Below are 13,483 nucleotides of genomic sequence, written 5' to 3' on the forward strand. Positions count from 1 at the left end.
AACATTAGTGACTAATGAATAAAGATCACTGAAACTAGTCAAGTAGGTTGAGTCCAGTCAACTGGGCTTATTTAGGTCTTTGAAGACATTTTGCTTTTCATCTAGAAAGTTGGAGTCATGAGAGACTCATATTTATCCTCTGTGGGGTCACTGTTGTCAAATTTTCGTTGTGCGTCTTTGGCGCCTATGTTGATTTTCACACTGTCTGATTCACTTAACTGGGCTGCTACTAAGAATTTCTGGCACCCCCAAGAAATTATTGGATATCATACCTGAATGAATCCTGGTGTTTATCAGGGATGTGTTCTGGCTCTTACACTGTACAATGAACTGGGTGTTGGGTAGGGTTGTAGAAACCGGTGATCTAGGTGCTTTCACTGTATGATGCTGAGATCTTGGTGGAATCAATGGACACCCTGACTTCAGCACAGAAGCTGAGTGAAGGATCAAAGAGTCTGGGTTTGTTTTTGTCCTGAGCAAGGCTAAAAAAAAACCCAGGCATTCAATAACACTCTTGACTTGTCCATTAGAAGAAGAATGTGTTAATGTCTAAAGGTGTAATGTGTTGGTGCTGCCTGACTTACTGTATTGTTGTGAGTCTTAGAGGCTAGCCAGTAACCTAAGGTGATGATTAGATGTCTTTGATACCATGTCTTCTCAGAGGATCAGTTGCATTTGAAAGGATTGACAACCGCATCATGTTGGTCATGTAACGTATTTCCCTTGGCATGATCCACCATGTAGATGACCATGTATTGAGAATCCCATTGGCTGGAGAAGGACAAATGGATGCCAACGTTTCGCTTGACTGTGACACATACATGGTTACTCTTGAGAGGCGGCCATGATCAGCTTTCACTGTAATTTACTATTTCAATTATAAAATCTCAGCATAGTCACAATATGAGCAATATCTTGAATCAGCTTTATTGACAATATTAAGATATTTAAGATAGATAATTGAATTGTAATACCCACACATGGTATCACATGCGACAGAATGGTGGCACAAACAGTTAGTGTGCTGACTTCTCCAACACGGTATCACAGGTAGTGGTATTGTTTTGGGTCTTGTATGTACAGTCAAAGAGTTTTGATCCAATTTGCTCCAAACTTGGTAGAATGAGGATTGGCCAAGTGTGGTGTGATTTTAAGAAAAAACAAATAGATAAAAGTCAAGGTCACTGGTCCAATGCCTATATTCCAGCACCAGTGGAATTCTGGGCCTGTATAGGTTTGCTGACATTTGGCCCTGATTTCCATCCCGGATTCAGAATTAAGGAATCAAACCATATATTAGGACACATACCCCCCCCCCCCCCCCGCCATTTTTTTCATTGGTGTCAACATCATAAGCAATCAGGTATCAAAAATTTGCAAAGCAAGATCATCTTTACTTATTCTCTTTTTATACATAGGAAATATTTAGAATTTCCAGGAACTGGATATAGATGTACTCTGAATCACTAATATGAAGTCATATATCTCCTTTATATGGGTCACATGACCTTTCAACTTGATTGGCCATGAAAGGTCATAGTCAAATTTGTAATTGTTTAAATGGGTTTAAATGAAGGGTTGTGTGTTAATCAGGGATACAATGGTTTGATTTCAGACAGAATCGATCAAATATCAAAACCACACAGAATTATATACTGTAATATAGTATGATAGAATCACAAAGAATTCATTTGCATGTGTCAAACTTGGAAGTCACGAGTGTTGCACTCTCTAAATACCCATTCTTTTTTGTTATTCATTCATTTATTTATTTGTTAATTTTTTTTCTGTACTATTGATATGGTCTTTCTGTGCTCCTTATGCTGAAGCATTATTTGACTGCATTTCTCATCATATTTCCCTCAGGCAAAGCTTGATTAAATTATTGACTGGTCACTATGAAACATGGCCATGATGGTTAAAATCTCCTCTGGCATGTGTTTTGTCATCTCATAATGTAAATTATTAATAAAGCGCGCAATTTAGGCAGGTGCTTTTTACTGTCAAGATCAAGGTACATGGTGAAATGGGGGCAGGGCTGTACAAGTGCCAACCTTTGGTGCTGAAAAATGAAGCCAAAGCAGAAGTGCCAAAGTGTAATTTCTCAAAAAGCCACTTGGGGCAGGCTCCAAAAGCAAATCAATCCCAGACTTTACAGGAGGAAAAAAATGTTTACAGCCTCAGTGTTTTCTCTAAGTTAAATTTTTGTATAATTTGTTTTGTATGTGAACACCATTAGCACTAATTAGCAAGCCTCCATAGCTTGGTGACACTGGCTATAGTGATAGTGCTGTGTTCATAGAGGCAATATGGTGTCATATGAAGAACAGAGCAGCAACCCGATCTCACGACAAGTTCGTGATGGTGTCAGGAAAGTGATTTAATGTATTGGTTCTTGATACCGTCATGAAATTTGGGGTGACATGGGGCTGGGGGGTGTTGAGGTTATGGTTAGAGTTAGGATTAGGGTTAAAAAATAGTGACTGAAATTTGACCGCCTCACAAAAATCTGACACATTTCATGATGGCATCATGAAAAAAACAAAACAAACCCAAAGTGTGAGACTGGGGTGGCATCAGAAACAGACTTTTCAATTTATTACAAAAAAGAAGAAGTGGGAGGGCGGAATGCGTTCAGTTTAGTGCTACTGGAGCTTTAATCCGCCTTTTCCTCTCGTGTGTATTTACAGTGCAGTCTAACGAATGCACCAAGTGACTGCCTGACCAGTAATTACAGCTGAGTTTATCTTAACACTCGCCTCCGAGCCAAGGCAAACACTGAAGTGTCAGAATTAACATACAGGTGTAAAAACCTGTTGGACCCTGTGTTATTGCACAGCCCCGGGCCTGGCTGACCCACTACCCACGTCAACACAAACACCATTAACTTACCCGCTCACTCACACAGGTGGAGGCGTGTTCCAGGTGACCTCATACAAAAAGCACTAGCAGAGCAGATGCAGAAACGTGCAAATAAAACACGGCTGCATTTCATTCTTTTTAAAGAGCCGTCCTAATGGGGGATTTCGTTTTTCCCACCTTAACTAGAAAACGAGTGTGTTTTACATTTTTTGAAAGCATCTAATGAGATTTTAAATTGATTTTCTACCTTCCAGACAACCATGAGCTCTTCATTTCAGCACGGATCACAAATCAGCATGTATCCCTTTTTTTTTTTTTTTTTACTTGCTTGATAATTCAGTCAAGGGAGCAATTACTCACTCTTAGTTTCTTATGAGATTACAACATACGTTTTTAAAAAGCCGCTCTGCTGAAGTGTTCAACAACACTATGACACTCAGGAATGGAGATTAATCTCTTCCAAATGGTGTCTTTTCTTAAAAAGGCGTATAAACCCAATGTCCCTGCGGGGGTGTTCACGTCTTTGTTTAGGGGGACAACTGAAGGGCACACTCAGCAGAAAAAAAGTCCAGTGCTTTAACGATTGTGTAACTTTAGAAAGTCAGTTGGAACAGGCAGGGTTAACCGTAGCTCTCATGTCCTGGTTACACCTGTCTGTTGCATGTCTTTAAGCAAAATACTGCCATGCAATGTTTTTTTTTTTTTTTGTTTGTGTGTTTTGCATTCAAGGGTGCTAACAGATCATGTGCACGGTGGATTAGTGGTTAGCACTGTTGCCTCACAGCAAGAAGGTCATGGGTTTGATTCCCACCTGTGGCCTTTCTGTGTGGAGTTTGCATGTGCTCCCTGTGTTTGTGTTGGTTTCTTCTGGGTGCTCCGGTTTCCTCCCACATTTAAAGACATGCAGGTTAGATGAATTGGAAACTTTATAATTGTCGAGGTCTCCCTTGCAAAAGAGGTCTCAATCTTAATGGGACTAACCAGGTTGAATAAAGGTAAAATAAAAAAATAATAAAAATGTGCGGATTATATTTCTTACACTGAACTGCTTCACATCTATGGGACAGACAGATGAATGAGACGTGGCAAGATGTATTGATACAAGTGACAGAGTCAACTGACACACGCTCACTTCTCTTCTCCTGGACCATGATCTACTAGTTCAGTTCTCTGGGTGCAATAGTGCTGCAGATTTTGCATCCACTTTCCTGGTGAACCTGAGGCACTCAGGCCTTACTGAGAACTGGAGAATGTCCTGTTTCTGCATCAGTACAATCATTGATCTACACTGAAAAAAGGAAACAACTTAAATATGTACATCGATTGCATATGACCAGAACCGGAACCGGTTCTGTTCATTATTTTTATGGACAGAATTTCTAGGCGCAGCCAGGGTGTAGAGGGGGTCTGGTTTGGGAACCACAGAATCTCGTCTCTGTTGTTTGCGGATGATGTGGTTCTGTTGGCTTCATCAAATCAGGACCTTCAGCGTGCACTGGGGCGGTTTGCAGCCGAGTGTGAAGCGTCCGGGATGAAAATCAGCACCTCCAAATCCGAGGCCATGGTTCTCGACCGGAAAAAGGTGCTTTGCCCTCTTCAGGTCGGTGTAGTGTCCTTGCCTCAAGTGGAGGAGTTTAAGTATCTCTGGGTCTTGTTCACGAGTGAGGGACGGATGGAGCGTGAGATCGATAGACGGATCAGTGCAGCATCTGCAGTGATGCGGCCGCTGTATCGGACCGTCGTGGTTAAGAGAGAGATGAGTAGGGGGGCAAAGCTCTCGATTTACCGATCGATCTACGTTCCGATCCTCACCTATGGTCATGAGATTTGGCTCATGACCGAAAGAACGAGATCGCGAGTACAAGCGGCCGAGGTGAGTTTCCTCCGCAGGGTGGCTGGGCGCTCCCTTAGAGATAGGGTGAGGAGCTCGGTCACTCGGGAGGAGCTCGGAGTCGAGCCGCTGCTTCTCCACGTTGAAAGGAGTCAGTTGAGGTGGCTCGGGCATCTTTTCCGGATGCCCCCTGGACGCCTCGCTGGAGAGGTGTTCCAGGCACATCCCATTGGGAGGAGGCCCCGGGGAAGACCCAGGACACGCTGGAGGGTCTACATCTCTCGGCTGGCTTGGGAATGCCTTGGGGTTCCGCCGGAGGAGCTGGGGGAGGTGTGTGTGGATCGGGAGGTCTGGGCGGCTTTGCTTGAGCTGCTGCCCCCGTGACCCGACTCCGGATAAAGCGGAAGAAAATGGATGGATGGATGGATGCATATGACCAGAATGTGTCCAAATAAGCCATGGAATCATCAGCTGGAAGGCTGTGATTAGGTACATGATAATAACTTATCACACTGCAAACTTGTCTCCAAGTACTGATGTTTTTTGCACTTCTGTTGGATTTCATGGAATAAACATGAGTTGATGACATCTATGTTTTCACGTTGGATTTATTCAATATCAATCAATCAATCAATCAACTTTTTTCTTATATAGCGCCAGATCACAACAAACAGTTGCCCCAAGGCGCTCCATATTGTAAGGCAAGGCCATACAATAATTACGAAAAACCCCAACGGTCAAAACGACCCCCTATGAGCAAGCACTTGGCCACAGTGGGAAGGAAAAACTCCCTTTTAACAGGAAGAAACCTCCAGCAGAACCAGGCTCAGGGAGGGGCAGTCTTCTGCTGAGACTGGTTGGGGCTGAGGGAAAGAGGGGGGCAGAGATCGATCACTAATGATTAAATGCAGAGTGATGCATACGGAGCAAAAAGAGAAAGAAACAGTGCATCATGGGAACCCCCCCACAGTCTACGTCTAAAGCAACATAACCAAGGGATGGTCCAGGGTCACCCGATCCAGCCCTAACTATAAGCCCTAGCGAAAAGGAAAGTTTTAAGCCTAATCTTAAAAGTAGAGAGGGTATCTGTCTCCCTGATCTGAATTGGGAGCTGGTTCCACAGGACAGGAGCCTGAAAGCTGAAGGCTCTGCCTCCCATTCTACTCTTACAAACCCTAGGAACCACAAGTAAGCCCGCAGTCTGAGAGCGAAGCGCTCTAATGGGGTAATATGGTACTACGAGGTCCCTAAGATAAGATGGGACCTGATTATTCAAAACCTTATAAGTAAGAAGAAGAATTTTAAATTCTATTCTAGAATTAACAGGAAGCCAATGAAGAGAGGCCAACACGGGTGAGATATGCTCTCTCCTGCTAGTCCCCGTCAGTACTCTAGCTGCAGCATTCTGAACCAACTGAAGGCTTTTTAGGGAACTTTTAGGACAACCTGATAATAATGAATTACAATAGTCCAGCCTAGAGGAAATAAATGCATGAATTAGTTTTTCAGCATCACTCTGAGACAAGACCTTTCTGATTTTAGAGATATTGCCTAAATGCAAAAAGGCAGTCCTACATATTTGTTTAATATGCGCTTTGAATGACATATCCTGATCAAAAATGACTCCAAGAATTCTCACAGTATTACTAGAGATCAGGGAAATGCCATCCAGAGTAACGATCTGGTTAGACACCATGCTTCTAAGATTTGTGGGGCCAAGTACAATAACTTCAGTTTTATCTGAGTTTAAAAGCAGGAAATTAGAGGTCATCCATGTCTTTATGTCTGTAAGACAATCCTGCAGTTTAGCTAATTGGTGTGTATCCTCTGGCTTCATGGATAGATAAAGCTGGGTATCATCTGCGTAACAATGAAAATTTAAGCAATACCGTCTAATAATACTGCCTAAGGGAAGCATGTATAAAGTGAATAAAATTGGTCCTAGCACAGACCCTTGTGGAACTCCATAATTAACTTTAGTCTGTGAAGAAGATTCCCCATTTACATGAACAAACTGTAATCTATTAGACAAATATGATTCAAACCACCGCAGCGCAGTGCCCTTAATACCTATGACATGCTCTAATCTCTGTAATAAAATTTTATGGTCAACAGTATCAAAAGCAGCACTGAGGTCTAACAACAAGCACAGAGATGAGTCCACTGTCCGAGGCCATAAGAAGATCATTTGTAACCTTCACTAATGCTGTTTCTGTACTATGATGAATTCTAAAACCTGACTGAAACTCTTCAAATAGACCATTCCTCTGCAGGTGATCAGTTAGCTGTTTTACAACTACCCTCTCAAGAATCTTTGAGAGAAAAGGAAGGTTGGAGATTGGCCTATAATTAGCTAAGATAGCTGGGTCAAGTGATGGCTTTTTAAGTAATGGTTTAATTACTGCCACCTTAAAGGCCTGTGGTACATAACCAACTAACAAAGATAGATTGATCATATTTAAGATTGAAGCATTAAATAATGGTAGGACTTCCTTGAGCAGCCTGGCAGGAATGGGGTCTAATAAACATGTTGATGGTTTGGATGAAGTAACTAATGAAAATAACTCAGACAGAACAATCGGAGAGAAAGAGTCTAACCAAATACCGGCATCACTGAAAGCAGCCAAAGATAACGATACATCTTTGGGATGGTTATGAGTAATTTTTTCTCTAATAGTCAAAATTTTGTTAGCAAAGAAAGTCATGAAGTCATTACTAGTTAAAGTTAATGGAATACTCAGCTCAATAGAGCTCTGACTCTTTGTCAGCCTGGCTACAGTGCTGAAAAGAAACCTGGGGTTGTTCTTATTTCTTCAATTAGTGATGAGTAGAAAGATGTCCTAGCTTTACGGAGGGCTTTTTTATAGAGCAACAAATTCTTTTTCCAGGCTAAGTGAAGATCTTCTAAATTAGTGAGACGCCATTTCCTCTCCAACTTACGGGTTATCTGCTTTAAGCTACGAGTTTGTGAGTTATACCACGGAGTCAGACACTTCTGATTTAAAGCTCTCTTTTTCAGAGGAGCTACAGCATCCAAAGTTGTCTTCAATGAGGATGTAAAACTATTGACGAGATACTCTAACTCCCTTACAGAGTTTAGGTAGCTACTCTGCTCTGTGTTGGTATATGACATTAGAGAACATAAAGAAGGAATCATATCCTTAAACCTAGTTACAGCGCTTTCTGAAAGACTTCTAGTGTAATGAAACTTATTCCCCACTGCAGGGTAGTCCAACAGGGTAAATGTAAATGTTATTAAAAAATGATCAGACAGAAGGGAGTTTTCAGGGAATACTGTTAAGTCTTCTATTTCCATACCATAAGTCAGAACAAGATCTAAAATATGATTAAAGTGGTGGGTGGACTCATTTACTTTTTGAGCAAAGCCGATAGAGTCTAATAATAGATTAAATGAAGTGTTGAGGCTGTCATTCTCAGCATCTGTGTGGATGTTAAAATCACCCACTATAATTATCTTATCTGAGCTAAGCACTAAGTCAGACAAAAGGTCTGAAAATTCACAGACAAACTCACAGTAACGACCAGGTGGACGATAGATAATAACAAATAAAACTGGTTTTTGGGACTTCCAATTTGGATGGACAAGACTAAGAGACAAGCTTTCAAATGAATTAAAGCTCTGTCTAGGTTTTTGATTAATTAATAGGCTGGAATGGAAGATTGCTGCTAATCCTCCGCCCCGGCCCGTGCTACGAGCATTCTGACAGTTAGTGTGACTCGGGGGTGTTGACTCATTTAAACTAACATATTCATCCTGCTGTAACCAGGTTTCTGTTAGGCAGAATAAATCAATACGTTGATCAATTATTATATCATTTACCAACAGGGACTTAGAAGAGAGAGACCTAATGTTTAATAGACCACATTTAACTGTTTTAGTCTGTGGTGCAATTGAAGGTGCTATAATATGATGGAGAAAAAGTAGGCATCACTTAAGTCATTCTTCAGTTGCCAAAGGCAAGTAAGCTTGTCTTTTTTTATCCTAACTATGTTGGAGATTATATATTTTGATGCATTCCTGCCAAAAATTACAACATTTTGTGGTTGAGCCTCAAAATGGCAGGTAGAGCAAAATGCACTGAGGGACCCGTCATCTGCCTCTGCATTATTATTTGACAGACCATGATGATATCAAAGGTTTGCATTAATTTATTATGTCATCATCCTACCTAAATGTCAGCTTCTCTGGTAGTGCTGTCATTCATTGCACACTATACTGGTTAATTAATTGATTAATCATTCATTAGTTAGTCATTAGTTTAATATCTAAGCTACTGCAATGACCTACCATGTCCCCATTGTATTCCAAGTTACCTTGAGAAATAAGGATATGGTCATTTTCCTGTCTCAGCTATATGCGATCACACTTTTTGTCTCATTCTAATGGAAAAACAGTAGGTGCATATCTTCCTTGTTTCTCAACCAAATTTAACAATCTTGGTGTCATTTTCTTAGTTTAGTCAACCTCTACACAATGAAACAGGTTTTGTGTTACATGGAGACACTTTGATTTTTTATTTATTTATTTATTTATTTTTTTGTCGCGTACCTACTGTGATTACATGACCAAAACAAAAATATATATATATATATTTTTTTTTTTTAATTTTCGTCTTGATGATCCATGAACTCTTCAGTTGCAAATATGATGCCATGCTCACTTCAGTAATTCTTCCCAGTCAAATAATTCTTTCAATCAAGTGAAACTGGTGCTGCCACAAGTCAAAAACAGCAGCCATCACAGTCATAGTCTTATGAGCTGGGGCATTGTCCCAATGAAATTAGACTGCATTCATCTGCTTTCCTGACTCTTCAGTCCTTATGTTTTCACCCTTCAAAAGGCTGCCAACAAATATAATGCCCTTTGCATTCCTGAAAACTGATGACATCATCCAACCAAGAGACACTATTCCACTATATGGATAGTCATTTTGGGTCTATTCCAAAATGATGGATCCAGAAAACATCCTGAGTTACTCACTCTTAGTTTCTTATGAGATTAGTTTCTTATGAGATGAGTCACTTGTAAGAGCCCGTTGCTCTGCTAAACAGAAGCCAGAAGATCATGCGGCACCCATCGAGCAGAATTGTTTGACATTCCAAGTTCTCTGTGCAGAATATTCTCAACTCCTTCACCAGCAACACCATCAGCTACTTGATTGACAGTCGGTTGTCTACCATCCATCAGCATGTGGTGAACACAATCAAACTTTTTCTCAGTGGTGGCATTCGGAGCCAAGCTGCCTCGTCTCGTCAGGTGGAACCTGCTGGCAGCTAATAAAATATTCCCAGATTCTTTCTTGTTTTGTTCCAGCTGAGGAGGAGTTATGGACCAGAACCTTTACCCGCTTGAAGATGTAATATTATTTTTACATATATACAGTGGTATGTAAAAGTTTGGGCACCCCTGATGATTTTCATGATTTTCCTTTATAAATCTTTGGTTGTTTGGATCAGTAATTTCAGTTAAATATATCATATAGCAGACAAACACAGTGATATTTGAGAAGTGAAATGAAGTTCACAGGATTTACAGAAAGTGTGCAATAATTCTTTAAACAAAATTAGGCAGGTGCATAAATTTGGGCACCCCAACAGAAAAAAAATACATCAATATTTAATAGAACCTCCTTTTGCAGAAATAACAGCCTCTAAATGCTTCCTATAGCTTCCAATGAGAGTCTGGATTCTGGTTGAAGGTATTTTGGACCATTCTTCTTTACAAAACATCTCAGGTTTGTTGGTTTCCGAGCATGGACAGCCCACTTAAAATCACACCACAGATTTTCAATAATATTCAGGTCTGGGGACTGAGATGGCCATTCCAGAACTACTTGTTCCTCTGCATGAATGCCTTAGTAGATTTTGAGCAGTGTTTAGGGTCGTCATCTTGTTGAAAGATCCAGCCCCGGCGCAACTTCAACTTTGAAACTGATTCATGAACATTGTTCTCAAGAATCTGCTGATATTGACTGGAATCCATGTGACCCTCAACTTTAACAAGATTCCCAGTACCTGCACTGGCCACACAGCCACACAGCATGATGGAACCACCTCCAAATTTTACTATAGGTAGCAAGTGTTTTTCTTGGAATGCTGTGTTCTTTTTCCGCCATGCATACTGCCCCTTGTTATGTCCAAATAACTCAGTTTTAGTTTCATCAGTCCACAGCACCTTATTCCGAAATGAAGCTGGCTTGTCCAAATGTGCTTTAGCATACCTGGAGCGACTTTGTTTGTGGCATGTACACAGAAAAGGCTTCCTCTGCATTACACATACATACATAAATTGCATCATATAGCATCTCTTTGTGCAAAGTGCGCTGTATAATTGAATGATGCACAGAGACATTATCTTGAGCAAGATCATGTTGTAGGTCTTTGGAGTAGGTCTGTGGGTTGACTATGACTTTCTCACCATCCTTTGCTTCAGCTTATCTGAGATTTTTCTTGGCCTGCCACTTAGGGCCTTAACTAGTACTGTGCCTGCGGTCTTCCATTTCCTCACTATGTTCCTCTCAGTGGAAACTGACAGCTGAAATCTCTGAGATAGCTTTTTGTATTCTTCCCCTAAACCATGATGTTGAACAATCTTTGTTTTCAGCTCATTTAAGGAGGTCAAGGGTCATTGAGCTTACCAAACTAATTTTGTGTTCCAATAATTAGTGCTAAATGTATTTTAAATGTAAATTAATAAAATGACAAGGTGCCCAAATCTGACTGATCGGTTGTCTGATGCAGACAACCAATGATTTATGAAGGAAAATCATGAAAATTATCAGGGGTGCCCTAACTTTATACAACTGTATATACGGTATAGACAAACTATGGACTTGCTACAAAACATATATATTCAACAAAAGACAGAATATAAATCTGTCAACAAAACAGACTATAAAACAATGTGTAAAATGATTTTAGTTTTGTGTTCTCTAATCTCATTTCATTTAATAGGAGTCCTCCACTCTTTAGATGTTGACAAAGATTTCTAATTCTACCCCGGCTAAGATGGAGCAGAAGCAGCAACCATCACGGGTAGACTAAGGGGCAAACCTGTTTAATATGTTTGGTGGAGTTTCGTTTGAAATCGTTAAGAGGTTAGAAGGAGAACAACAGAGAAAAGGAGGGGAGATGATTTAATTTAGGCTGAAATAATGTGCAACGTTTGATTACAATGACAACTTGTGTAAGTCATGCCAGAGATGATCCCATTGACTTTGTGTCTCATCCAGCTGAGCGTCTCTTTCACATACACTAAAAACTTATTTTTAACAGTATATGAGTGGGTTTTACAATGTCCACCCTCAGTCTTTAATCATCTTTTGGCCACATGTGTAGATAATGGTCATGATTTATCAGTCATCCAGTGTACCACTTTGTAATTATTCGTTATTACGTATAAGCTGGGGACACACGTACTGGAGGTTCAGCTCGACTAGTGGAGACTCCAGTCAGCCATGACTTTGTGGATGCTAGTCATCTTATCTTCACCATTTGCTTGGTTCCATCACTTGTTTCTCTTCTCATGCACTGATTTGATCAAATCTGAAAAGCCAATCAGAGTTCACTCTCTCACCCGCAGGTGCCAACATCAATTCAACATACTGGATCGGAGAAAAAGCTGCTTATGGCTGACATCCACAAGTGCTGATGTGCTGATGGTACAGGACATACCAAACTGACTTAAAACATCGACTCCCAATGGTTGACCATCGGCTCGATGTGTCTCTTGCTTTAGACTGTGGAAGACATCAAGAACATATGTGCAATAGAACCAGACTTACAGAGAAACAGAATACCATCTTAATAGAAATTTTAAAAGGTGCAAAAAATAGGAGAGAGATCTTATAGAAAAGATCAACTCACTGCCAAGTTGCCACCTACAAAATAAGGACAATGAGAAGGTCCCAGGTTCACTTTCAACCTGGTCCTTTCTGTGCAGAGTTTGTATGTTCTCCCTGTGTTTGTGTGGGTTCCCTCCAGGTGCTACAGCTTCCTCCCACTTCAAAAACATGCAGGTTAGGTGAACTGGTCACTCTAAATTGGCCGTAGGTGTGAGTGGAAATGTGAATGAGTTCGTCTGTTTATAAGTGTTGTCCCTGCGATAAACTGGGAACCAGTCCAGGGTGAACCGAGGCCTCTCACCCATTGACCACTGTGACCCTTAACTGGAATAAGCGGGTTCAAAAAAAGTGATGAATGGACACAGTTTGAAAGCACTGTCTCATTCGTTCCCGAGACAAAGAGCCTGGTAAAGTCTTTGTAGGCTGCTGACTTATTTTTCATTGTTGGAAGACAAATTAGTTCTGCATTTGAAAAATGCTTGCCACAACAATATACAGAAGGTTTTACAATACCTACTAGATAATAGAGTGCTTGGCCATGTAGCATTTTGTAAGTACACAACGTAACTTTAAAGTCTGATCTTTCATATGGGAAACAAATGAAGAGAAAGTTGCATTGGATTAAAGTAGGGTGAGAAGAGTATGGAAAGAAAAATGAAGGACAAAAATCTGTAGTAGGAAAGTGATGTCTTATCTCAACAGACACAGTGTTACACAAGTAAAAGAGGCATGATTAATGAAATCCCTGTAGCCTGCTGACTTCTTTTTCATGTTTGGAATAATGGATGGATAATAATGGATAATGCCATGCTTGACTGTTTTGCTTTTTATATGTTCAGAAGAAAATTGTTGCCTCTATGTTTATGGGACTGTATGTAGGCATCTGTCTTGTGCATTCATTTTGACTCAGCACAGACCTTAACAA

The 13,483-nt window shown here is 40.6% G+C and overlaps 1 protein-coding gene across 1 annotated transcript in view; it reads left to right on the plus strand.

Moving 5' to 3' along the window:
* ctif (CBP80/20-dependent translation initiation factor) overlaps positions 1-13,173 on the plus strand; it is a 171,802-nt gene extending 158,629 nt beyond the window's left edge. Inside the window, exon 13 of the mRNA XM_034191677.1 lies at positions 12,297-13,173. Within this exon, the coding sequence (XP_034047568.1) occupies positions 12,297-12,365 (69 nt within the window). The 3' untranslated portion in view covers positions 12,366-13,173. The remainder of the gene's footprint in view (positions 1-12,296) is intronic.
* The last annotated feature ends 310 nt before the right edge of the window (positions 13,174-13,483 follow it).

The sequence above is a fragment of the Thalassophryne amazonica genome, chromosome 17 (genome assembly GCF_902500255.1).
Source record: "Thalassophryne amazonica chromosome 17, fThaAma1.1, whole genome shotgun sequence".
Classification (NCBI taxonomy): Eukaryota; Metazoa; Chordata; class Actinopteri; order Batrachoidiformes; family Batrachoididae; genus Thalassophryne; species Thalassophryne amazonica.